The sequence below is a fragment of the Pezoporus occidentalis genome, unplaced genomic scaffold (genome assembly GCF_034315485.1).
Source record: "Pezoporus occidentalis ecotype Australia unplaced genomic scaffold, CSIRO_AGI_Poc_V1 ctg102, whole genome shotgun sequence".
Classification (NCBI taxonomy): Eukaryota; Metazoa; Chordata; class Aves; order Psittaciformes; family Psittacidae; genus Pezoporus; species Pezoporus occidentalis.
The window spans coordinates 524,375-549,429 of NW_026912801.1; the positions used below are offsets into that span (position 1 = coordinate 524,375).

At 59.3% G+C, this 25,055-nt stretch overlaps 1 protein-coding gene across 5 annotated transcripts; it reads left to right on the forward strand.

The window, feature by feature from the left end:
• Nucleotides 1–556: 556 nt before the first annotated feature.
• On the forward strand, nucleotides 557–24,716 carry SH2B3 (SH2B adaptor protein 3). Of its 5 annotated transcripts, none has more exons than XM_062614584.1 (7): nucleotides 557–898; nucleotides 8,988–9,764; nucleotides 21,740–21,841; nucleotides 22,398–22,489; nucleotides 22,582–22,673; nucleotides 23,381–23,552; nucleotides 24,181–24,716. In XM_062614584.1, the coding sequence occupies exons 2-7, from the start codon at nucleotides 9,015–9,017 to the stop codon at nucleotides 24,446–24,448; spliced, it is 1,476 nt and encodes a 491-aa protein (XP_062470568.1). In that variant the 5' UTR covers nucleotides 557–898; nucleotides 8,988–9,014; the 3' UTR covers nucleotides 24,449–24,716. The 5 variants fall into 5 exon arrangements, with proteins under 5 accessions (XP_062470568.1, XP_062470559.1, XP_062470557.1 ...); XM_062614575.1 differs by lacking the exon at nucleotides 557–898 and adding an exon at nucleotides 2,269–2,589; XM_062614573.1 differs by lacking the exon at nucleotides 557–898 and adding an exon at nucleotides 8,075–8,356.
• The last annotated feature ends 339 nt before the right edge of the window (nucleotides 24,717–25,055 follow it).

The following is a 25,055-nucleotide window of genomic DNA, read 5'->3' on the forward strand; positions in this document are numbered from 1 at the left end:
ACCACCCAACCCACCAATTCCCAGCGGTCTGAATGGATGCAGGCTGAGATTTTGGGTCTTTGCACGGCCAATCCAGGGGCACAGCACCGGGGGGGGGGGGGGGGGGGGAGGGGGGTCGGGTTCTGTTGTTCTGTTTCAGTCTTTCCCTCGTTGGAAGGAGATGGATTGGGAATGGATGGGGTAAATGACTGGGGTGTATTTTAAACCATCAGGGAAGATGGAGCCCATTGGTGGTGTCACACAGATGCCCGTTCACAAATTCAGATTCCCATAACCAAGCACTTCTAAATGTCACCCCCAGACACGGTGGGGTAACATCTCACTGGGGGGTGGCAGATATCACCTGCATCCAATCACATCCCACCCTGGGAAATGCAGATGCGCCTCTTCCAAAGCACTCCACGCGCCCTGAGACCGAAGCCGGCCGGAGGGCTGGAGCTGAAGGGGGAAGTGGGAAGGATGTTTGGAAGCTGGTTGAAGCTTTTAGAGGAGAAGCAAGCAGCAGTGGTTAAAGCGGAGCCCGGTGCCGAGCGGAAGGGAAGCAGCAGCGTGTGTGTGTGTGTGTGTGTACAAAGGCATCTGCGCAGCTCTGCATAAACAAACAGCAAAAGCAGAAGTCGGTGGCAGTGAATTAGCAGTTGGGGACTGTAGAAAATCCATACAGGAAGCAAAACAGAAGAGAAATCTCAGGCCACGGGGACTGAGGACGCTGAGAGGGCGCTTTTGAAATAGATGAAGCTCATCGAGTGTGCGATAGCTGCGGGCTGGGACGGCCGCCCCATGGGAAGGAGGGCAGGCACCGGGCTCCCCCGACCGCTCATCCGTGCTCAGGAAAAGAGCCAGAAGGTGCAATTATGCATAAAGGAACAGCAGGAGGAATTCAAAACCGGCTTTTAAGGTAAAAATTTATCATTTCAGCCACTCTCAGCTACTTCCCTGTGTGGTTTGGGGAGGGCTGGTTGGATGCAGAGCCGCCTGGATGCCCAAGGAGTGTGTGAGGTTATAGCCGTGCAGAGAAGCTCAGATCTGGTCCAAGGGGTTTGTGCAGCTGGAGGAGGGCAGTGGGGTTGTGTCCACCCCAGCAGCAGCCCAGGGCCATGGTCTGGGCTTGTCCAGTCCCAGGGAACAGTGCCAGGTCCTCTTTCAGTCTTCTCATTGGAAGGAGATGGATTGGGAATGGCTAGGGTGAGCAACTGGAGTGTATTTTAAAGCATCAAAGCCCGTTGGTGGTGGCACACAGGTGCCCATTCACACACAGCTCAGAGTGCCTCAGCCCGCTCTCCAAGGGCAAAATCCTGCAGCTTCCACCCTCCCAACACCCACAGATAGATCTGTGGTGGCTGTAAAATCCCAGCTGCCACTTCCCTGGGGTTTTCCAGCTTGGTGTGTTCTGGGTGAGCGCCAGCCCTGGGCAGGGCTGCTCAGGGTACTTTCCATGGGGTCTGAAGGCAAGGAGAGCCCTCCATCCCTAGCGCTGCTGAGGATGAGGACCCAGAGGAGCGCTTGGGACAACCGGTGACACGGATGGGAGATGTCAGTGGGCCAGATATGATGGCACAGAGCAGAAGCCAGCCCTTTCCTGGGAAAAGGTGCGGTGCAAGTTTATTATCCCCTCATTTCCCATGGCTCGCAGGATGAGCTGCTGCAGCTCTGCTCCCATGGGGTGGGATGACAGCAGCAGGATGACCCGGCCTGGTTTGTGTACACACACACACACACACACACACACACAGTTCCCAGCCCTGCTTGGGGCCGGAGGGACACTGAGACTGCTCTGTCCCTCGCCCACAGCGCAGGACAGCCACAGGCGCTGTGGCCTGACCCGCTCCCACGGGGTGCAGGCAGAGCCCCGCGGTGCCTTTCACTGCAAGATTATTTCCTCAGCTGAAAGGCAGGGGAAAACGATGAGAAATGGGGTTTGAGGCAGCGTCTCGCCCACTGCTGCCACCGCAGAGGTCCCTTGGGACCCAGCCTGTGGAGCCGTGGGAGGGCACGGCCGGGCAGGAACAGGAAAGGGGGTGTTTTCCTGCACATCCCTCCCAGGCTCCCAAACGACCCCCGGGATCAGGCTGGGGCCGGGCGGACGGGACTGTGATGACCGGACACCCGCAAACCCAGAGAGGGGGAAAAAAAGTAATACAAAGTAATAAAAACTTAAAAAAAATCCCCAAATCCAACGAACCAAACCCAAAGCAGCCTCCACGAGCGCAGCCGGGCTGTTTATGCCGCTGCCTCCGCGGGCGCGGATGCGATAAGTTAAAGGCACCGGCTGGGAGGGGCGGAGCGGTGCGCACCCGCGGAGCTGCCGGCGGGACCCGGACGGACAGCGCGGCCCCTCCGCTCCGCCCCGCACAGCCCCCGCCCTCGGCCGCACCGCTCCGCTTTACATAACGCGCCCGGGGCCGGGGTCCGCGTCCCGCGGCTCCGCTCGGCGGAAATGCGGAGCCGCCTGCCCCGGTTTCCTGCCTGAGCCGTCCCGTCCCGTCCCGAGCTGTCCGTCCCGTCCCGTCCCGTCCGCCCGGTCCCGGCCCCGGGCGCTCCGCCGCGCTCCACCATGGGTGACCGGCAGCCGGACGCCTTCTCCTGCAGGTAACCGCGGGCGCGCAGCGGGACCGGGCCGGGCCGGGCTGGGCTGGGCTGTACCGGGACGGGACGGGACGGGACGGGCGGCCCCGGGCAGCAGCCGCTGCAAAGTGAAAGTGGTGGCGGCGGCCGGGAGGGGGGAGCTGGCCCGGAGCTGCGCCGGGTGCGGACCTCCCTCTCCGCTGCCAGCCCCGACCCCTCGGGTCTGCCCCCTTCAGCTTCTCCGCTCCCCGTTCCTTTGGGGTCCCCTTCCTCTGGTCCCCTCCTTCTACCCTGTCCTCCCCGTAACCCTTTCCCTCATAGGCGCTCCCGATCCCAAGGGCCCTGTTCCCCTGTGAGTGCTCCCAGTTCTGAGGATCCCCGTCTTCTTGGCACCCCTTTACCCCACAATACCCCATCTTCTGGGATCACTCTCTTCCCCAGGTCCCTCATTTCCAGCACCTTTATTCTGGGGACCCGTCATCCAGCCTTCTCCCTCTCCTCCATCTGCCCCTTGCAGCCCCCACCGTGGAGGTGGCCCCTCTTGCAGGACACAGGACCATGCGGGGTGATGCCCACCACCCCTGGCCACCCATGCAGGGTGCTGCCCTGCCCATGGGGGCCATGCCCTGCCTGCTCACCCCACTGCCCCTTTCTCCTTTGCCCCCGTGCCTGCTGCCAGCACCAAGCGGAGGTGCCAGCCGGAGCCTGCCAAGTGGTTCCTTTGGCTTTCTGCTCCCTGCAGACTTTGTTGGCTCGCAGGCACTGCCTGGCTTGGCAGGCGGGGGGGGGCTCAGAGCATGAGACCGATGCCCCGGAGGACAACATCCCCGCGGCCTCCCTTGCACTTGCCAGCGTGCCCGGTCCTGTTCATGCCAAACCCTGGTGGGGTCACCCGCAGAGAGCCCGGACACGCTGGCTCCCACAGCAGCAATAACAGGGTCATTGCTGCCTGGGCTGGGATTTACTGTCAAGGAAACGGGGACGAGTCCGATATTGTTGTTGCAAATTGATTCAAGATGTGCTGGAGTTGTGGGCTGGTGGCCCAGGGACTCTTCGGGTTGTGCTTAGGTAGGAAAAGCAGCTGGAGGAAGAGGTGGCCGGCCAGGGACCTGGCACTGCCGCCTCTTGCGTGTCCCTGTTTGCTGGCAGCGATTGGAGTTTAAAGACCAATGACATTGCTGGCAGGTTTCACTTTTACTTGTTTGGGACTAGATCAATGCCTTGGATTTCTTTTTAACTCGTTTCTGGTGCGGGAGAGCCTTGTCCCGGAGCGTTCTTCCCACCCCCAACACTGCTTTTATTCTCTCCTTTGCCTTAATGTATTTATTGCCTCTGGAGAGATCTGTTTTGGGTTTGCCAGAGCCCGCAGGGCAGCGGGTCTGCCAGCACCACGTATTGCACTGGAGAGATTGGGGTGCAAGTGCTGGTGGCTTCTGAGGGGTCGTACATCCTATTCGCACAGAGCACACCCCCCCCTCTGCCGCACACCCCTGGGGCTGCCGGGGGCTGATGGGCACCACAAAGGCATGGGGATAAATCGCAGCGGGTGAGACAAAGCGAAAGTGCAAGAGCTCAGCGCTGGAGGGGTTTGTGGTCCTGCCGCGGCTTGGCGAGGAGGAAGGGCTCAATCCAGCCCTGGGGATGCTGCTGCAGTGGGGAGGGAGAGCCGGGGGTGAGCTGCTCCCCAGGGACCTCTATCAGGCGCTCCCATGGGAGCACTCCCTGAACCCGGGTTCTCCCACGCCTGCACCACAGAGATTCATTTAGTGCAGCAAAACAAACCCTGTCACCCCATGAGGTCACCCCCTGGCTGGGCTTTACCCCCCAGGCAGCAGGTGTAGGGGAGTGTGATGGTATAAACCAGGCTGCCGGGTGCCAGACGCCACGGTGATGGGCGCTCGGGTGCACAGGGGCAGGCAGAGGCTTTCTAGGGATCAGCTGCAGCAGCTCATCCTCGTGAGCTCCTGTAGGTCGAGAGAACGTGGAGCTTGCATTTGACCGAAGATGGGTTTGGGATGGACTGTGTCCATCCTGTCTGTCCAGTGGAGTGATAAGGGGAAGCCACATGGGTGGAATCCGTCTGGATCTAAACCATCTGTGTCCCCAGAGGTCTGTGGTGCTGCTCAGCCCATTGAGATGTAAATTAAGGCCAGCCTTGGCCTTCAACAGAGCAAGTTGTGTCAAATGAGAGGGGTGTGCATGGCCTGCAAGAAAGGGGGGGCAGGAGAGCAAATCAAGGCCCCCCAACCTCCTCCTGGCTTTTAACCTGATTTCCTCAGAAAACACAGCCCCTGTGGGGATGTGATGGAGGAATCTCTCTAACCTGCTCCTCTGCTGCTCTTTGATTTGTGGGTTTGCTTCAGCCAGAGAAGAGAGGGGAGGAAGGTCCTGAGACACCCAGGGGTCCTCCAAGTTGTGTGGAAACAGCCACTGGGTTGCAGGGAGTGATGGTGCTGTGCCATCGCCCTATATAAGACCCCAGATAATCCACACCACCACGAGGAGCTGCTCCTAGAGAGCAGAGCAGGGCAGCGCTGGGCAGTTCCTGCTGTGGATTCTGCTGGCCTTGGCTGCTTTATAGGGATGCTGTAAATACAGAGGTGCTGTTTTGGAGGGCCCTGTCACCCTCCTTGCCTTCTTTGGAGTCCCCATGCCCTGGGTGCATGGGCTCCTGGAAGGAAGAAGCAGCTTGACTAAAGGGCAGCAATAAGACTTCATGGGGCTTTCCATGGCCATGCTGCTCTGCGTCATGCTGTGATCCAGCTTGGAGGAGGGTGAAATTGGGATGGTCCCCTCTGTCCCCACCCCTCTGTCCCCACCCTCATTCTACATCAGGAGGCTGCAGCCAAACCCTTTCCCACCTCTCCCCCTGCACCAGCCCCTCCTGCCTTGCTGAGGGGCTGCATCTCCACCTCCAAATGGTCCCTTTGTGCACTCTCATCCCAGTGTTACATCCAGCCAAGACTCCAGCATCTGCCACCCTGGTCCCCAGGGGATCGGGATGCAGAGAAAGGCTCCACCAGCACCCTCCTGGGGGGATGCTCTGCACCACCCAGCCCTTGTGAGCCCATCCGTGTCAGGCTGGATCCCCTGGGGACCTGCATCCCTCTGAACCCCCCCCAAGGACCTGCATCCCCCTGAGTCCCCCGCACCGGATGCTCTCCCATTGAAAAGTGCTGTTCATTGTAACTCAGCCTTTTATAGCTGCCTCGCTAGCAGGGTGCGGGGCTGTGCCAAGACAGGCTGCTGCCGGCTCAGAATAGCTCTTTTCATGGAGGACATCCTGGGAAGGAACAATGTTCCTGCTCTTGGGATTGTGGGAACTCTGTATTTCTGCCACTCGGCAAGCAGGGAGCTATGGGGCTGGCGAGGGCGTCTCCCAGCCCCTCGCTTTGCTCCCTCCTCAAAATAGTGCTGGGGGTGAGTGCTGAATAGCCTCATGCTTCTAAAAAGGGGCTGAAAACGCCGCTGGCCGCTTCTCCTCCGGATTGGGAACAGTAGTTTCTGGGAGAGCCGGCACATCAATCCCATCAATCACAGTTCCTACTTGTGCTGCTGGCGTGGAGACCCACGGCTCTAGGGCTGGGGCTGCTTTCATTTTCGGATCGTGGCTGCACATGCTCCGGGGCTGCCTGTGCACAAGCAGGAGCTGAGTTTGCTCAGCGCCGTGGACTGAGTTTGGGCTGAGGCTGGGTTTGCAGTGCTGGGTGCTGTAGGGTGCTCTTCCCATGCAGCCATGGCCCCCTGCATGGCTGTGCTGTGCTGGGAAGGTGGTGGGATAGATCCCGCAGCTCCTCCGTGGCATTGCTGGTTCTGAACCTCGTCCTTCCAGCATCACAAAGGCACAAATAACCCATTGCCGGATCTGACCCTGCCGCAGAGACACTCACAAGGTTGAGCAAGAGTTTAATGGAATCTCCAGGGGTGGCTCTGCTGCCGGGCTGGATCCTGCACAAGCCAGGGCTCGCCATCCCAACCCGCATCAAAGTCAGCCCGTGGCTGGTCTGTCCTGTCCCGCCCCGCTCTTCCTGGAGCTCCGGGACCAGCACCCCAAAACAGCCCCGAGATGGGGCGGGCTGGGTGATGCATGGCTCCTCCAGTGCTTGGGAAGGATGTCAGCCACGACAGTGACAAGCCCCTTGGCTCGGAGCTGGCCTGCAGGATGACCAGGAGCCTCCTGTAGGAGCGTATCAGGTATAAGGGATGTGGATGTATATTCTGCTTTCAAGCCACTGGATGCAGAATTCAGGCATTGTGGGCTGGAGCAGGGAGAAACCCACCCATCAGCAGGCACTCACATCCCTGTGGCATGTCCCATGGAGCCAGGTGGAGGAGCGGGATGCTGCTGCAGTAGCTCAAGCATGGATTCATCCCGGAGAGCTGTTTCCACATGGGAAGTACACCCGGTAGGAGCAGGGAGGACAGCGTTGCAGTTTGTGCTGGCAGGAGGAAGTGCTGGGGATGTAGTTCCCATTGTCAATCCAGTTGGAAAAGCACGTTGCTACTGGAGACGGCCTTTGGCTGCTTCCACCGCGTGGCTCAGGCGAAGCCCAGCTATTCCCATGCTGGAAACCATTCCCAAAGCCGGCGTGGCGCAAGCCCCAAACCTTGGAAAGCGGATTCCCTGCTTTGGGAATCTCCCCCCATGTCTGAGGAGCCATCCGTGCGGGTGCCCCGCTTCCTTCAGCGCTTTGAGGGAGCATCCCACGGAGCGTGCCGGCGGCTGTGGCGGCGATTCCCGGGTGCCGGGAGGAAGCGGGAGGGTGCTGAGTCAGGGCAGGCTGGCGGCGCTGATAGACGGGGCCCCGCCGGGGTGTTCGGCCAGGCCACGGCCGGGCGCATGCCCAGCGCCGGCCCTGAGCCTCGGGTGGCTCTTCTGGGAAGCCGGGGCTGGCGGGGGGCAGATAACATCTCCCCTCGCTGAGAAACCTCACGGTACGTACTAGGAAGGGCGGCGGGTGGGCAGAGATAGAGGTTGGCTTCCCGGCATTATCACCTCCCTGCCTGCAAACAAGCTCCACCATTGCCGCACGCTCCCCGTCGCCACGCTCGCTTCCACCCGACCCTTGGGTTTTCTACTCGATTCTCCCTCCCCATGACCAATGCAATCACTTTTCCTCCCCTCCCAGCAGCCCGGCGCTGCCGGGTGCCTGCCGTTTTGGGGAGGCGGTGGTGGTGATGGTGGTGGTGCCTGTGCTGCTGTAGCAGAATCCGGCTGGGTTGGCCGATGTTTCCTGCCTGAGCAGAGTGCATGGCCCCGATAAGTGCGGTGCCGAGCACAAGGTTCAGCAGCAAGCAGCCCATGGGGAGCACCGCTGCCGGGCTCAGCCACGCACAACAGTGCGACCGTGGGTGCCGTCAGATTGGCCTCGCACCAAAATCTGCTCCCGGCACAGATATGGCGTGGTTTGCCAGAGCCTGATGGTCCATGGGCAGCCGAGCATCTCCCCCGGGGACACATGCTCATGGCTGGCAGTGCCGGCGGCGTGGCCGTATCCCCCCCTCCTCCAGCCGCAGGGATCTGGCAGCTCTGTCCCTGGATTCCTGCAGCTTTTCCTGCCGTTCCCTCCCCTCCCGCCCCCACTCCGGTTTTATCAGCTGCATTGAAACAGGTCCCTAGAGGGAAACCCATCAGCGCTGCGAAGCCTTGGCAGGAGCTGAGCGGATGTGGCCCGGGCGGGCGTCCCCGCTGCAGGCAGCTGTGCTGGCAGGAAGCCCCATAGACACCCTGCTCTGGGACCTGCCTGCACCCCACCTCGCAGGTGGGGAAACTGAGGCACGGCCCTGCCAGGTGGGGATGGGGATGCTGGAGAGGAGCCCTTCATCAGGGACTGCAGCAATAGGATAAGGGGTGATGGGTTCAAACTGAAACAGGGGAGGTTCAGGCTGGATATAAGGAAGAAGTTCTTTACTGTGAGGGTAGTGAGGTGCTGGCACAGGGTGCCCAGAGAAGTGGTGAAAGCTCCAGCCCTGGCAGTGTTCAAGGCCAGGTTGAGCAGAGTAACGTGGTCTAGTGTAAGGTATCCTTGCCCATGGCAGGGGGTTAGGGCTAGATAATCTTTAGGACCTTTCCAACCCAAACCATTCTGTGATTTATGATTCTATGCAAGGTGCTGCGGCAGGGCTGGGTGCTCCAAGTCCTGTCTGGCATGGCTGGGCACTGATCCATAGTGGTTCCACTGTGCCACTCACCGGGAAGCTGGCTGTGCCCAGACTGGCCGCAGCATATCCCATGCTCAACCCTGGTGAATGAAGTGGCTTTGATGGGGACCAAGCCAACCATGGTGCTCCCCAGGCTCTTTGCCCTGTGGTACGTGTTGGGACTGGTGTATGGCCACACTGGCCGGGGGTTGCTGGTACAGGAGGGAGGCATCAGGGCACTGGGGCTCCCCTGACCCTGCTGGTGTGCTCTTGTCTTGCAGCGCATCCGCCTCGCTGGAGCCACGGCAATGAATGGGCACGCTCTGCCGGCCGGCACGCCAGCGCATCCCCGGGGCTGGCATGAGTTCTGCGAGCTGCACGCCATCAGCACGGCCAAGGAGCTGGCGCGGCACTACCTGCGCTTCGCCACCGAGCACCCGCACCATGACCTCCTGGCCGCAGAGAACTTCTCGGTGCAGTTCACCGACCTCTTCCAGCAGTACTTCTGCCATGAGGTGAAGGAGGGATTCGCCATGAACCAGCTCCGCATCCTGCCCGCCGGCCCCGCGCGGGATTACCGGGAGACGCACCGGCGCCACACGGATGCCTCCTTGGGCCCGGTGGCCACCAAAGCCGAGGCGGATCCAGGCTCTGAGCCCCCCGGCCGAGCTCCCGAAGCCACCCCATCAGGGCTCCGCAAGTCCTGGAGCTCGGAGGAGCTGCTGGGGCCGGCACGGAGGCCTTTCTCGCTCAGCCAGCTGCGCAGGAGCTGGCGCAGCCTCTTCCGACGCCGGTCCTCGGATGCTCTCCCTGCGGATGGGGATGGGGACGCGGCGGAGGCAGCGCTGAAGCCGGGACTGGGGAAGCGCATCCTGCCGTGGGGGCTGTCGCGGGAGCAGCCCCCCGAGGTGCGCAAGGAGGGGGTCCTCAAGTACGGGCTGCTGGATGAGAGCTCCTTGGACAGTGGGACGCGCTGGCAGCGCTGCCGCCTGGTGCTGCGGCGAGCGGGGACGTCTGATGGCGAGGAGTACGTGCTGGAGCTCTTCGACCCACCCAAGGTAAGGACCTGCTGGTTCCTGCCCCTGTCAGCTGGGTGATGCTGAGGGCTGGGGATGATGCTGAGGGCTGGGGATGATGCTGCTGGTTGGAGATGATGCCAGGGTACCAGCATGTCCAGTGAGAGGGGCAGGACCGTGCTGCATCCCTGACCACAAGGGTTTGTCACCATGAGCAGCATCTGGGCACGAGCTCAGCACCCAGATGGGTTTGCTCTGCTGCTGCTCTCCCTCATTTGCAGCCTCACAAGGCTGGACTCAGTTTATTTAAGACCTCTGAGAAGGAGAACCTGTGTTTGGGGGATGGACGTTGCTGTGACCATGTGTTGAGGGCAATTTGTGCACTGATTATCACAGTCAGTCAAGGTGTAATTGTGTTTCTCCCTGCTAGGACCCCAAACCTGGGTTTTCCAGCACCTGCCTTGTGAGATGAGGATAGAGCCTGGTGGCCTCCATCCCGCTCATCCCCAGTCCCACAGAGCCATCCCAACAAGGGTTTGGCACACCCCAAATTCACCCTGCCTCTGGTTTGCTGTGGCTTCAGCAGCCAGGGCATTGGCTCGCCTGGGCAAGCTGGGAAAGGAAGGGGAAAAGTCTTCCTCTGCTCCCCATGGGACCTGTAAGGGAAGTTAATTTTAGGTTCGTAAGTACTTCTGTAGCTCAAAATTCAGCTCTTGGCTACGGCAGGGAGCTCCCGTGGTGCTTAGAGGCTGGCTGGAGCGGAGATGATGCAGGATGTGAGCGAACAGGGAGCGATGCAGGGGGAGCTGGGGGGGTTTAACCTTTCAAAAGGCAGTTCCTCCCCATGGCAGGTCCCACGCAGGCAGCATGGGCTGCGTTTTCCCTCTTCTCCCCTTTTTTTTCTGTGCTTGTTTAACTCTGATGACTAAACTTGTGTTTCGGAAGGAGGAAACCTCAGCTGGAGCTGGAGCCTTGTCCCTGCCTCTGGGCTGTGTTTGCTGCTCTCTGTGGCAGTGGGGCCAGGGAACAGCTGGTTGAATTCCTGCTGTTTCTGTCAAATGGCTCCAATATTAAATATTAGAAAGAAAAAAATGAGGAAAAAACACCAAAATTGCACAGTCTGAAAGTAAGAGCTGGTTTTGCCCCACCATGTTGTTAGGTTGCAGTTGTTTGTTCCCATAGGAGTGTGTGTCCCCATCCCCGGCCATGGGGAGGTCTGGCTCTGAACAGCATCACTTTGGGGTGCTTTGAGGATGCTCCTGGGCAGCACCACTGGATGCTGGCGTGGTCCATACCCCGGCTCACCAGGATGGCACTGGGCATGTCGGACCATGCCGCAGGGACCAGCCTGGCCAGTGGGGAGGAGGTACCTGATGTTATTTCATGCACTGCTGCCAGCTTTGCTCCTCCACATCCTCAGTGGCTTTGCCAGACCTGCCCTTGGGGCTTTGCAAGAGCCAAAACTAAAGCCAAGCAAGGGGATGCTCCCCTTCACAGGGTCCTCAGCAGGCAGGGCCTTCCTGGGCACCCACTTATGCCCCCCACCACCCAGAGGACAAGCATCCCACTGTGTGCTGCCTGCCCACAGAACCTGGTGCTTACAAACACTGCTTTTTGCCTTTCTTTTTCCCCTTTCCCCCCTCTTTTTTCTCTATTTCCCCCCATCCACTTCGCTTGGGAAGCAAGCTCAGCACACAGCACATTCTTCCTCCCAGCTCCTTTGACCCACGGGCAGGAGGCATTTAAAACAAGCCATTTGCAAGTTCACCCAGTGCTCTGCAGCGTTATTCCTTGCAGTGCACTCCAAGTCTCCATCCTGCAGAGATTTCCTGGTGAGATCCCATCCCCGTGAGGCCGGGGACCCTGTTTCTCAGCCAGGTCTGCGGAAGGGGGGATGTTCCTCCCTGGATTTCACGAGTCTCCGCAGTAAATTGCTTCCTGTGCAAATACTCTCAGGGTGGGTCCTTCCTCTTGAATTAACTGGGCCAGGGCCAGATCCTCTCTCCTTTACAGCACACTCAATCCAGCCCCTTTTCCACCAAGTGTAGTTGAACTCTGGGGGTGCTGGAAAGCCCCCACGGTGCTGGTGGGTCCCCGCTTCCCAAACCTATCAAGAGGCAAAGAGAGGAGCGGGAGCAGAGCAGCTCGGTGGTGATTTACTTTTGCTTTCTTTTTCCTTGCAAATAAATACCAGGGAAGGATGCAGGGAGCCCCCTCCCCTCCATGCTCTGCCCCACGATGCTCACAGGGCTTTGCCACTGCCCGTGTTGTGGATCTGCTCCTGATCTGATGATGCTGTTGGTCGTAGGATCAGACTGGTTTGGGATGGAAGGGACCTTAAAGCTTGTCCAGTTCCACCCCCCTGCCATGGGCAGGGACACCTTCCACTGCCCATCCACAGACCTCCAGACCCTTTAAATAGTACAATGTAAATGGAGATTCGGCTCAAGCTCATGGCTTTAGAGAATCAAGCCAGGCCTCCAAATACTTAGCACCTTGCAATGACCTGGGAAGGGCAGGGTGCCTGCGGGAAGTGGCCATGGCTTGGCCTCTGCTCCCTCATTTTGGCAGCTTTTATCTTATTCCCTCCCTCTACTTTCTCCCTGGTGCACTTCAATGGGGCCTCTGAGCCTAATCCCATAACATGCCTGGCATCAAAGGGAGCAGGGTGCTTTGAAGGGCCCTAATCCCATTTACTGCTTGGGTGGCCAATGCTGTGCTGGGTGAAGGGGTGAGTGTCAGTGAGCAGAGCCGGTGCCACCCGTGCGGGCATCCCATTCCCTGTCATGTCACTGGAGCTTCAGCTGGATGGGATGGGGTTTTGGGCAGAGGGAGCAGCTCACATTCCCGTGCTTGCAGCCGCTGCTGGGTTGGTTTTGGCATCGTTCCTTCCTCCCTCGAGCGCTGGAAAAATGATGTTGCAAAGGAGGGGTTTGGAGATGCCTGGATGCGGAGCTCTCCTGGGAGCCCATCTCAGCCTGGCTGCAGGGCACCACTGGGCTCAGGGCACCGGGGTATCTGTAGTGCTTGTACATATGGGGGTATATAGAGATGTGCACAGGAAAACCAGTGAAACCCTGGGCATGGGCCTATGTGTGCAGCCCAGGTGGATTCTCTGATGTCTGTAGGAGGGCAATGCTCACTTGCTTTCCATGGGGGCACTAAGGACTTTCTCCTCTACCATGATATTTATTCCTGTATCTCTTGTAGGTTTGGGTAGCTCTGAGGCCTCTTCAGCTTCACAAGTTTAAGGCAACCTGCAGGGGTTCGGGGCTGCCCTTTCATCAGCTGAGCCCCAAGTGCCTTTTACACGGCCGAGCCCTGAGCTCCGTGAAAACCGTGATTTGCAGCGGAAGCCTCCCGAGCCGTTTCTGTTGCCCAGATGTTTTCACAGGAAAGGGGAAGGGAAATGGGATTTGCATTTGCACTGCTTGCTTTATAGCGTTTTAATGAAATCCAGCGCATCCCGTAAATCGATGGCACACCGAGACAGGCCGGGAAGACTCCTTCCGGAGAGAACCCGCGGAGCCTGTGTCATGGCTCGTCTGCAGCCGCGGCCGCAGGAGCAGTATTTTTATCTCTGCTCAGCGTGAGGCTGCTTTGACTTCCTTTTTTTCTTCTCTTCTTTTCTCTTCTCTCTTTTTCCTCTTCCTTTCACCTGAAGCTGGTTTCTGAGAACTGCCGCCTCCTGAGCAAGCAGGTCCTGCACCGCTCGGCTCCCATTCGCAGTGCCTGGGACCAGGCGTAGGGTGAGGGTCATCCTGGTGCTGAGCTCCCCATCCCCATTCCAGCTCCTCCTCGAGCTGCCTTGGACCTCCCGGAGCAATTGGAGTTCATTCAGTGAGGATGTGTGGAGAGGCAATGGTGGAGGGGGGAGATGCCCTCAGGGATGGAGAGGCCACGTTATGGGAAGCCTGGACCCCAGCAGCAGCTGTGTTTGCATCCCTATCCCAGGCAGGGATTTGAGCTATCCCTGTCTTTTGCAGCACAACAATTTGCTTCCAATCCAAAACATGTTTCCTCTTACTAGTGACCTACAATTGTGCTTACGAACTGGATGTGCCCAGTTTGATGCACAAATGCCCTGGTTGCTGCTGCAGCACTGTCAGCTCCTTCATTCCTCTATTCCCACAAAAACAACCAATGCAAAATGGTCTTTTCTTCCCAAGGCCACCATGAGCAGGGTACCCACTGCCTGCAGGCAACGGGTACCTCATGAGAAAGGCTTTGTACTGATGGGAAGCATCTCAGCGTCCCGTCATTGCGTGGCCCAGGGAAGAGCATGTTTGTGTCGATCTGGATCCCATTTGGTGTCCTCCATCCTGTGAGCTGGAGCAGACTGGACCACGTGTGCTCCTACCCTTGTCCCCATGGTTTGCCCAGGGGCAAGCCGGCTGCACGGCATCTTATTTTCTCTCTTTGTTGTCATGAAAATGTTGATCCCAGGCTGGGATTTGCTGCCTTGTTCCTCTATCCAAGAGCAACCCTGTTGCATCATCCCTTGGCGGCTGGACAGTGGGTGGCCAGAGAGCTGCATCCCTCTCCTGGCATCCCCTTGGGTTGCATCCCCAAGGGACCTCATCCTTCTCCTGGCATCCCCAGGCTGAAACCAGGAAACCTGCTATGGGGGAAGAGCTGGGGGGTTTTGGTTGTACTGCGATTCCCTTGGGAAAGGCAAAGCATCACCCAAAGGTGCCTGGAGCCGCACCGAAACCCACCGCAGACTTTCACTGCGGAGCGGGGCGAGCAGCACATCCCCAGCTTTGCTTTTGGTGCCGTGCTGCTCACTGTTCTTCGAAGGCAAAGGGCTGGGGCATCCTTTCAGCTGCTTGGTGAGATTTTGGTGGTGACTTTCTCTATATTCCCCCCCTTCCCCCCCCCCCCCATATTTTCATTTTGGGTATCGCAGGGTGGGAGCGCGATGAGACAAAAGGTTATTTGTCATTTATTAACCACAACTTTTTCCATCCTTGGTCATGCGCGGAAAAAACACTTTTAGCAGCTTAACCACAGCCCTGGTGCTAATTGCTGAAGAGCAGAGTTTCTTATTTTGGAAACCGTGTTGCTGGGATGGGGCTTGGTTGGGTTGTGAGGGGATGGGTGCAGGATGGAGCAGCCCCAACCTGCTGCATCCCCCAGTGCTGGGGTTGTTGGAGCTTGCAGGAGAGGGGCTCAGGGGGTTTCCTTTCACTTTAACCCCATCCTTTAAAGTCCACCCTGCTGTTGTTGGGGTGCTCATCCCACTGCTGTGACCCCCATGCTTACGGCAGTGATGCTTTGCTGCCTGCCAGCACGTGGGATGCTCATGGCCAGGGCTGTCTCACAGGGATGCTGCAGAGCTGCTCAGGTAGGAGAGCACCATGGGCAAGCTGGGGATCACTGAATCATAGACTGGTTTGGGTTGGAAAGGACCTTAAAGCTCATCCAGCTTCAACCCTCTACCATGAGCAGGGGCATCTGCAATTAGATCACGCCCTGTATAACCTGACCTTGAGTGTTTGCAAGGGACAGGACATCCATCACCTCTCCATGCAACCTAGCCCAGTGCCTCATCACCCCCACTGTAAAAAATTCCTGCCTTGTATCTCATCTAAATCTACCTTTTTTTTCCTTTAAAACCATTATCCCTTGTCCTATGGGAGCAAAACATGGAGATATGAAGAGAATCTCAAGGAAGGGGACTGGGAAAGTGCTCAGGGTCTGTACCCAAGCCTCCCGCAGCTGGGGATGCAGGGTGCTGGTGGGTGCTGGGTCCCGCTCAGCCCTGGCACCCAGTGTGAGGTGCCCGGTGGTGTTTTCTTTTGGGTGGTTGTCTCTTTTTACCTTTTTTCTCGTTCTTTTTACGGCCCAGGATGTGGTTGTTGCTGGGTGTTTCGAGGCTGAGCGCTGCTTCTCTCAAAGGTAAATAGCAGTGAGAGGCTACGCAGGGGCTGGAAGGGTTCCCCCCTCCTCGCCGCTGGTCCCGGCTCCAACCGATGCATGATGGATATCGTGGTGTTCAGTCTTCCCTTGAGATGATGCTAAAAATGAAGCGTTTTGGGGCAAGATCTACTTCATTCATTTGGGCAGAGCAAGGTGATGGTGCTCGCTGCTGCCGTCAGTAGGTTTCAGAGTGAACAGATTCCTGCAGGTGGTGAAGTGGGGATGAGCCACCCAGTGAGCTTCAAGAGGGCCCCTGCAGTGTGTTTGGGATGCAGGAGGCACATGAGATGCTGGGGGTATGCAGGGAAACGTCCCTCTGGCTGATACAAAACCCTTGGGTAAGGTAAAGCCTCGGGGCGATGCAAAATCCTGGGCATGCTGTGGGGTCCGTGCTGGATACCCCCTGTTCCCCATCCCTCTGGGGCTGGGGTTTGGGGGTGGCTCAGTCCCCGGCTGCAGCCAGCTCTGCTCGTACGCAGGCACCTTGTTGATTTTCCATGCTTGTTGTTTATTCCAGGAAATTATTAAAGCAGCCCACGCTGGAAGCGAGTTTGGCTTAAAATAAGACACAAATGAAAGGGGCTGGCAAATGCTGCCTGTTTACAGATCCTGTTTATAGCCCTCGTCTTCCCAAACCCTGCTGCGAGTGAGAGCCGCCGGGCTCTCTGGTTTTGGGGTGGTTTGTAAGGTTTTGGAGAGGGAATGTTGACTCATTCCCATGGATGTCTGCGTCTCTCAGTGGATGTTTATCAATGCACAAAGCAGGGCCGTCAGCCCCGAGGATGGGGTGGGGGTTTCTATATGGAACCCCCAAATCCCTCCCCATGGGTATGGATTTACCCAGTGGCTCTTGGGCTGTGTTTTGCCGTGTCCCAGGTTTATTTCCATCAGGATTGATGGGGTCTGGGCTGTGTTTTCCTGCTCGGCAGCCGCTCAGGATGGGAACAGAAGGCACTTTGTGCCCCGGCCACCCCCGAGCCAGCGCTTCAGGCTGGCACAACGGTGCCTCTTGTCACCGCGGAGCCTGGTCCCCTCGGGGATGGCTCTGTCCCTGCCGTGGGCTGTGGGGATGCTCGGGGATGCGGTGTCTTGGAAACTCTTTTGTGCCTCTGGTGTTGGTGGGTTGGGATGCGCTGGGGTTTCGGATGTACAGAGGGGAGGGTTTGGGGGGTAATGGCTGGGGTCTGGGATCACCTCTTGTGTTTCTCTGCTTAACAGAGGCAGAAAACCTCCTACCTCCAGTTCCACAAGCCCAGAACACAGCCCCTTGATGGTGCTCACTGCTGCTGTCAGTAGGTTTCAGAGTGAACAGGTTCATGCAGGCGGTGGGGTGGGAATGTGCCACCCTGGGGTCCTCCCCAAGAGCTTTAAGGGGCTGGGCTGAGCTCGGGGGGGGGGCCTGCAATGGATTTGGGTTTCAGGAGGCACATGAGAGGATGAGGCTGTGTAGGGTAATGGCCTGAATCAGTGGGATCCCAGGCCCTGTCCCCAGCACTAGAACAAAGGACCCCATGGAGTACTGGGATTACTGGAGGATAAATGCTGCGAGGCTGAACATGGGAATGAGCAGTGGTGGAAATCCCTGAGGATGAACACCGGCATTAGCCATGGTGCAAACACCGCTCCCAAGGATATGTGCTGGGATCATCTCTGGTGCAAAGTCCTCAAGGATGAGCATTGGGTTTAACCACAGGGAAAACCCCCAAGGATGATGTGCCCTGCAAAATTCCCGAGGATGAGCACTGGGATTACCGCAGTGGAGCCCCACAAGGATGATCACCGGTGCAGCAAACACCTTGTACCCTCCAGCACAACCCTTGGTGCCCCCAACAGGACCCTGCTGCTGCCCTGCACCGCAGCAATGGACGTGTTTCCCCTCCAGTTCACCCAGCATTCCCCTGGGATAAGGCTGTGTGCTGGGAAACTTCACAAAACTCCCTGGGGCCTGTGGGTGCAGGATGTGGTTTGGCAGCAGCACAGTCCGGTGCTCGCAGTGCTGTGGATCTTGGCGGCCATCCATCCATCCATCCATCCATCCATCCATCCATCCATCCATCCATCCGTCACACTGCAGCTCCGGCTGAGGTTTATCCCTTGTGTACGGGGTGCTTGGTGGGCTCTGGGATTTACAAGGAGCGATGGAGCTTGCCTGTATCCATCAGGGTCCTTGCCCAAGGGCCTGGGGCACGTCCCATGGTGTGACTCAGAGTGGAAGTGAAAGAGCAGCGCAGGGAAATCCCTGCACATGGAGGGGCCAGCGCCGGCGCCTGCTGCTCTTGAAGGATTTGCTCTCTGCTCTGCACAGGGCCGTGTCGCTGCCGTCATTGCCACGCCAGTATCATCATCATGGTGCCACTGCCATCATCACTGTGCCACTGCAGCCGTCATTCATCACCATGCCACTGCTGTCATTGCAGTGCCGCCACCATCATCATGATGCCATTCCCATCACCAACACTGTGCCACCACCTTCATCACTGTGCCACCACGGTCAGTGCCATGTGTTCTTCCCATCGTCCATCACCATGCCAGTACCATCACCTCTGCACCACCACAGTCATCATCTGTACCATCACCTCTGCACCATCACCCTGCCACGGCTGTCATTGCTGTGCCACCACTCTCATGCCTTTGCCAGCAGGAGCCTGGGCACTGTCCGCATCCCCTGCGAAGGGCGGTTGGCTCCAGCTCCCTCCTGTGCCTTATGGGTGGTGGCAGCATTTGGGGACCTGGCAGTGCTTGGCTGAGTGGTGGTGCCAGCATCCTGCCAGTGCCGGTCAGACGTGGAGCTGCTGCTCTCAGACCTGTGCTGCGGCCCTCCCGGATGTGTGCACTGTGGCAGGGTGATTTCACTCTCGTTCTTGGAGAGCTGCCCGCCTGCCTCTGCACCGAGCAGAGAACGCTGTCCCGCATCTGCTGTGTCCCCTGTGCAGCATCCAGGCCGTGCTCCTTGCAGCAGCGCCTCAGAGCATCACGGCAGGAGCTTTCCCAGCCCGTGTGAGTGGGCGCCAAGGAGTTCTGCTTCCCAAAAAAAGCATCGATCCGACGTCTCCTTGGAGAGATGCACAGGAGCCGCGATGCTCAGCAGGTTTCCCACACCGGGAAGAGGCTGCGGAGGGAGGATGCCGGAAGGAGCCCGGTGCCCACGGCTCTGGGGCCAGCGCGGGTAGCAGGGAGCGCGGTGGGGCAGGAGCTGCGGTGAGAGCCGCTCGAGCGGAAACGCAGCGGCTCCTGTGCGCCTGCAACGCCCCGGCGCAGCTGTGACCTTGGCCTCACCTTCAGCTCGTGCTCCCGGCGCGGGATCCTTCCTGGAGTCATCAGGTGCTGGCAAACCCGGCTTTGACCCGGGCACAGTGCCCGGTGCATGGGGCTGTGCCGGCATTCCCTGTGCCGTGCTGGTGCTCCCCGTGACGGGGGTGCAGTGGGGTGCCCTTCCCCAGTAGGATGCTCGGGGGAGGGAGCAGGAGGGGGGTTCATCCTGGGGGCGTTTTCATCCATCTCCCACTTTTCCCCGTGTCCCCTGGCACTGGCCGGGATGGGGCTTCCTGATTCTAAACTCTGGAAGAATTCCTTGCTAAGAGCAAAGATGCAGATCCCTGGGGGTTAAGGAGGTGCCAAGAGCTCCTCCATCCCCAACCGATCAGTGTCCCCATCGGTGGCTCAATGTCCCCAGCAGTGCCTGGCTCCTGGGGAAGAGGGGGCAGCAGGATCTGGTGCCCTGTGAGCTGGAGATCAGCGGTGTCACGTCCCAGGATGGCCCAGGAGTCAGGACCAGGACTGTGCAGCGTTGGTACGGTGCGGCTGTGTTCTGGGGTGCTGCTTCATGGGGTATCGTGGCCCTGGGTGATTTTAGGGGTGCTCAACCTCGTGCTGGGGTTTTTTTTGTAGTGATAGGGAGGAATGGGTTTAAACTTAACCAGGGGAGATTTAGGTTAGATGTAAGGGAGGGATTCCTTACTGTGAGGGTGGTGAGGGGCTGAAACAGGCTGCTCAAGGAAGTTTTGAATGCTCCATCCCTGGCAGTGTTGAAGGCCAGGTTGGATGGGGCTCGGAGCAAGCTGGTTTAGTGTAAGGTGTCCCTGCCCATGGCAGGGGTTTGGAGCTGGCTGATCTTAACCAAATCCAAACCATTCTATGATGCTCATGGGCATAGGGGCTGAGCTGGGGCAACACCATGAGCATCCCCTCCTGAGCATCCCAAGCTGGCAGCGAGGAGCACCCAGCCCCGTGGTGCTGCTGCTGTGGCACCTTTCTTGCTGAGCAGCAGCCCGTGGGTGCTGGGTGAGCACGCGGTGTGTTGAGTGTGCAGTTTTGCTTACCAAGAAATCCCTTTCTGGGTACCAGAGCCGGGCATCTTGTGGTACAGGGGGGGGGGGGGGGGCAGGCACACCGTGCTTGTGGTAGGCACTTCTCCGAAGCCAGACTGCTTTTTCGGGTGCCATTATCTCTCTGCTGCATCATTTCCTTCTCCCCTTCCTGCTCCCCATCCGCATCATCCCCGGGGAGGGACGCTGAGGGCTTCGGCGAACTCCCTGTTCCTGGAAATTCCCCGCTTCCGAGGAAAGCAGGAAGCCGATCCCAGCGCCGCGGTCGGGATGCGTGCCAAGGCAACGCTGCAAGCCTGGGGACGTGCGGGGTGTCACAACCCTGAGGGGTGGGGAAGCAGCCAGGATGGGCAGCCCCCTTTGGAGTTGACACAGGGCATGGTGGTTATCCAAGGATGCAGGAAGATGGAAGTCCTTTGGGATGAAGGATTGGTGCTACCGCAGCATCTCACGGCATCCTCAGCCCCATTGGCGACAGTGATTGCAGCTGCAATCACTGTCGCCAATGGGGCTGAGGATGCCGTGAGATGCTGCGGTAGCACCAAACCCTGGTGCATGAGCGACTTCTAAGAACTTTCTTTTCACTGCTGATAAGGCCTGATCCTTCTCGTGCTGCGTTTCCGGCCCCAAAGTACACCGAGTGCTCAGTTGAGAGCGTGGAGGGAGGGAGGAGAGATGGGGGATGGACATGCTACTGGGAGTAGCACAAGCTTGGAGCAGGATTGGGGCACTTTGGTTGGCAAATGCTGTTGGGCATCCTCATAGCATCCCTGACTGGTGTGGGTTGGAAGGGACCTTAAAGCCCATCCAGCTCATCCAGGGACACCTTCCATTGGAACAGGTTGCTCCAAGCCCCTGTGTCCAACCTGGCCTTGAGCACTGCCAGGGATGGGGCAGCCACAGCTTCTCTGGGCACCCTGTGCCAGCGCCTCAGCACCCTCACAGGGAAGAGCTTCTGCCTAAGAGCTCATCTCAGTCTCCCCTCTGGCAGGTTAAAGCCATTCCCCTTGGCCTGTCCCTACAGGCCCTTGTCCAAAGCCCCTCTCCGGGTTTCCTGCAGCCCCTTCAGGCACTGGAGCTGCTCTGAGGTCTCCCTGGATTCTTCTCTTCTCCAGGCTGGATGAGCATGGTACCCTGTCCTTTTGTCCATCCACAGACTTTAAATGTGGCTTGCGTCTGGCCATAGGGATGAGCACGGAGGGGTTGGGATCCAGGGGTCCCCCAGGGCCTTTGGCACCCCGGATACACCCTGATCCCAGCGGGTGCCACGTGCCGCAGCCTCACTTGCTGGCCCATGGAGCGTGCTGCGCAGGAGGGGAACCGAAAGCTGCCCGGATGGGTATTATTAACCTCTGTGGAAGTCCGTGCTCAGCACTTTGTCATGTGCCTGTGTCAGCAGCCGCTGACCCCTGCGCCCATCTGCAGGGGCTCCCTGCCTGCATCCCAGTGTCCCTCCCCATCGTGGGTACATTCCGTCTCCCTGAACCACGCTGCCATGCTGGAACCCCCTTCTCCCTCCTCTCCTCCACCCCATCCCTTTGCTGCGGGTACCAGGATGGGTCCCGCTCTGTGCAGGCTGTCCCAGCAGTGCCATATGGGGTATTTCCTTGCTGGTGGGGTATTTCCCAGCAGAGCCGGGTACTTCCTTGCTGCCTGCTGTGCTCCGGGTGGCTCCTGGCAGGCTCAGCCCTGTCCCCGCAGTGCAGTGGGATGTTTGGGGGTGGTTCACAGAGCTGGGGCTCAGCTCATCCATCCCATTACCCTCCATAGGGCTCCAAGCCGAAGCTGCACGCTGCCTGCTCTGCCGTGCAGGAGGTGCGGAGGTGCACGCGCCTCGAGATGCCCGATAACCTGCACACCTTCGTCCTCAAGGTAAGGACCAGATGAGGGGCGCAGACCCGATCCCGAGGCTTTTCCCACCCTCCGGAGCTCATGTGGTTGCCAAAGGCTCCCGAGCCAAGTTTCAGTTCCTCTTCCCAGCCTTGGACTGGGGAAGAGTGCATGGGGGGTGCTCTGCACCCACTGGGGTCAGGGCTGGTGCCCAGCATGGGTGGGAGGGATTTGAGTATAGAACCATGGACTGGTTTGGGTTGAAGGGACCTTAAAGCTCCTCCAGCTCCCACCCCTGCCATGGGCAGGGACCCCTTCCACTGGAGCAGCTTGCTCCAAGCCCCTGTGTCCAACCTGGCCTTGAGCACTGCCAGGGATGGGGCAGCCACAGCTTCTCTGGGCACCCTGTGCCAGCGCCTCAGCACCCTCACAGGGAAGAGCTTCTGCCTTATCTCCAACCTGAACTTCCCGTTTCAGTCTGAACCCATCACCCCTTGTCCTACCGCTGCAGTCCCTGATGAAGAGCCCCTCTCCAGCATCCTCACACGTACCTCTCTTTCTGCAGCCCCCTCTCATGTCCCTCTCTGATGTCCCCCAGGTCACCAACGCCACCGACATCCTGTTTGAGGCAGGGGACGAGCAGCAGCTCAGCTCCTGGACGGCCGAGATCCGGGAATGTGCTCGCAGGGGGTAAGCTCCCGATGGATGCCCCCAAGCCTGGGCATGGGGATGACCCTTCCGTGCCCCCCCAGCGCTCAGCCTGGCTTCTCCCATCCCGGCAGGTCTGATGCGGGTGACCCCGAGCTGCTGGCGTGCTGGCACCCCAACCCTGCACCCTCCAGCCCCACCACCAGCACGGACACCCAGGGCCAAGGTGAGCAGCAGGGACACCCTGGGGATGGGGCATCCCTTGCCGGGGGGGGGAGTCTCTGCATCCCACCGGGCTGATGGAGCATCCCCATGTGCAGAGGGGAGGTGGATGGGGACGACGGGCAGGGGGTCCCCGCTTCCCAGGGGCACTCATCCCTATGCCCTAGCAGGGGCGATGCCAGGGGAGGCGGCGGGGCCGAAGATGGAGCAGTTCCTCTCCTCCTGCCCCTGGTTCCATGGGCCCATCTCCCGGGTGAAGGCGGCTCACCTGGTGCAGGTGGGGGGGCTGGAGGGACACGGCGTCTTCCTGGTGCGGCAGAGCGAGACGCGCCGCGGCGAGTACGTGCTCACCTTCAACTTCCAGGGCAGAGCCAAGGTACGGGCGGGAGAGGGGGTGGGATGGGGGTGGGAATCTCGCAGGAGCCCCTTGAGGAGCGTTCCCCCCCCCCCCCAGCATGGTCCATGTCCCATCATCCCGCCCCATGGAGATGCTCTTCCCGTGTGGTCCCTGCCCTGGTGCTTGCAGCGGGCTGGTGAACCCATACCCATCCCTGGTGGGGACAATCCATGCAGTGATACAGGCACTGAGGATGCAGCACATCATGTTAAGGCCATTTGTCCCCCTCCACCCCAGATATCCCTGTGTCCCCCATCATCTCCTCCTGCAATGGTGCTGGTGGAAGGGTAACAGGTCCGTGTTTCCCCCCACAGCACCTGCGGCTGGCACTGACGGAGCGGGGCCAGTGCCGCGTCCAGCACCTCCGCTTCTCCTCCATCGTGGAGATGCTGCAGCACTTCCATCGCTACCCCATCCCGCTGGAGTGCGGGACAGCCTGCGACGTCCGGCTGTCCAGCTACGTCGTCGTCCTGCCCCAGCCCCAAGGTACATGGGGACGGAGGGATGGGGATGTTCCATGGGGTGCCGGAGTGGGGCTCTTCATCAGGGACTGATGGGACAAGGGGTGATGGGTTCAAACTGAAACAGGGGAGGTTCAGGCTGGATATAAGGAAGAAGTTCTTTACTGTGAGGGTGCTGAGGCGCTGGAACACGTTATCCAAAGAAGTGGTAAATGTCCAATCCCTGGCAGTGTTCAAGGCCAGGTTGGACCCAGGGGCTTGGAGCAAGCTACTCTAGTGGAAGGTGTCCCTGCCCGTGGCAGGGGTTGGAACTGGATGATCTTAAGGTCCTTTCCAACCCAAACCCTTCCATGGTTCTATGGAGTGCAGGAATGTCCCAACAGGAGGGTCCTTGGGGTGGGTGCTGGTCCCCTGGGGCTGGGCAGCCACCCATGGGATGAGGGGAAGCGGAAGCATCAGGGAAGCAGCACAAAAGGTGACTCCCAAGCTCCCACCTTCCTCTTTTGAGAAAGGAGAAGCTGCCCCAAACCACTGCAGATGGGGGGGGGGGGGGGGGGTGTGTGCACAGGATGCATCCAGCACCACACCCGATACCCGGGAGCAACAGGGCAGGAGCATCCCATTGACCGCCCATCTCTGCCCTTCACCCGCAGCTCCTGGCTCCAGCACCACGGTCCCTCTCCCGCTGCCCGTTCCCAGCTGGAGCCCTGCCTTCAGCCTCAGCCCCACCAGCTCCTCCTGTCCTCACGGCCCCGACGAGCCCCCTCCGGGCCCCCCATCGGAGCAGATCTTCCACGTGGTGCCGCCGCCGTCGGAGCTGGCGCAGAGCCTGCGCCCCGGCAGGGCACCCCCGGCGCCCCGGCCCCGCGATTCGGACTACGAGGTGGAGGCACCGGGCCGGGGCCACGTCCGTGCCGTTGACAACCAGTACACAGCGCTCTGACCGGGGCTGCCACGCGCCGGGATGCGCTTTCGGGTGGAGAAATCCCAGAGCCCTGCTGGGAATCCCATGGAGGGACAGAACGTGCCCCGTTTCTTCCTTCTGGTTAGGGATGAGCATTGTATTTTTGCAAGGAAAGGGGGTAATTTTCACTCCAGTCCGGGTGTGCTCCCTCTCTTCGGCCTGTTAAAGGGCCTCTTAGTTGTATTTTCTGGTTGTTATAATCAAAGCTTTCTTTGTCACTGTTTACACACGCCTCTCGTGCCTGAGTCCCCGCGTGCCGGGCAGTGCGCCGTCGGGCTCAGCGTCCCCCCCGGGGGGCTTGAGTTGCACCCAGTGAATTGGTTTAAGGCAAAGGAGAAAATGAGAGGAGTGGATTGTAATTCATCACCAGTTGCTGCTCCGGTGAAGACGGGTCCCATCCTCCTGCCCCAGCACTTGCTGCTGCCAAAGCCCCCAGCCAAGCCCAGCCTGCTGGAGCTGAGCTCCTGCATCGGGTGAAGGTGATGGTCACGATCAGAGTTAGGGCTTTGGGTTTAGATAAGGCAAAACCCTGGCTTTTCTCACCCTTCTGTCTAACCCAGAGCA

Bases quoted from the DNA above. Each gene is read 5' to 3' on its own strand.
- SH2B3 (XM_062614600.1), top strand. From the start codon at position 9,015: ATGAATGGGCACGCTCTGCCGGCCGGCACGCCAGCGCATCCCCGGGGC. The intron at 9,765-21,739 runs GTAAGGACCTGC...TACCCTCCATAG, and splicing joins AGCTCTTCGACCCACCCAAG to GGCTCCAAGCCGAAGCTGCA. The intron at 21,842-22,397 runs GTAAGGACCAGA...GATGTCCCCCAG, and splicing joins TGCACACCTTCGTCCTCAAG to GTCACCAACGCCACCGACAT.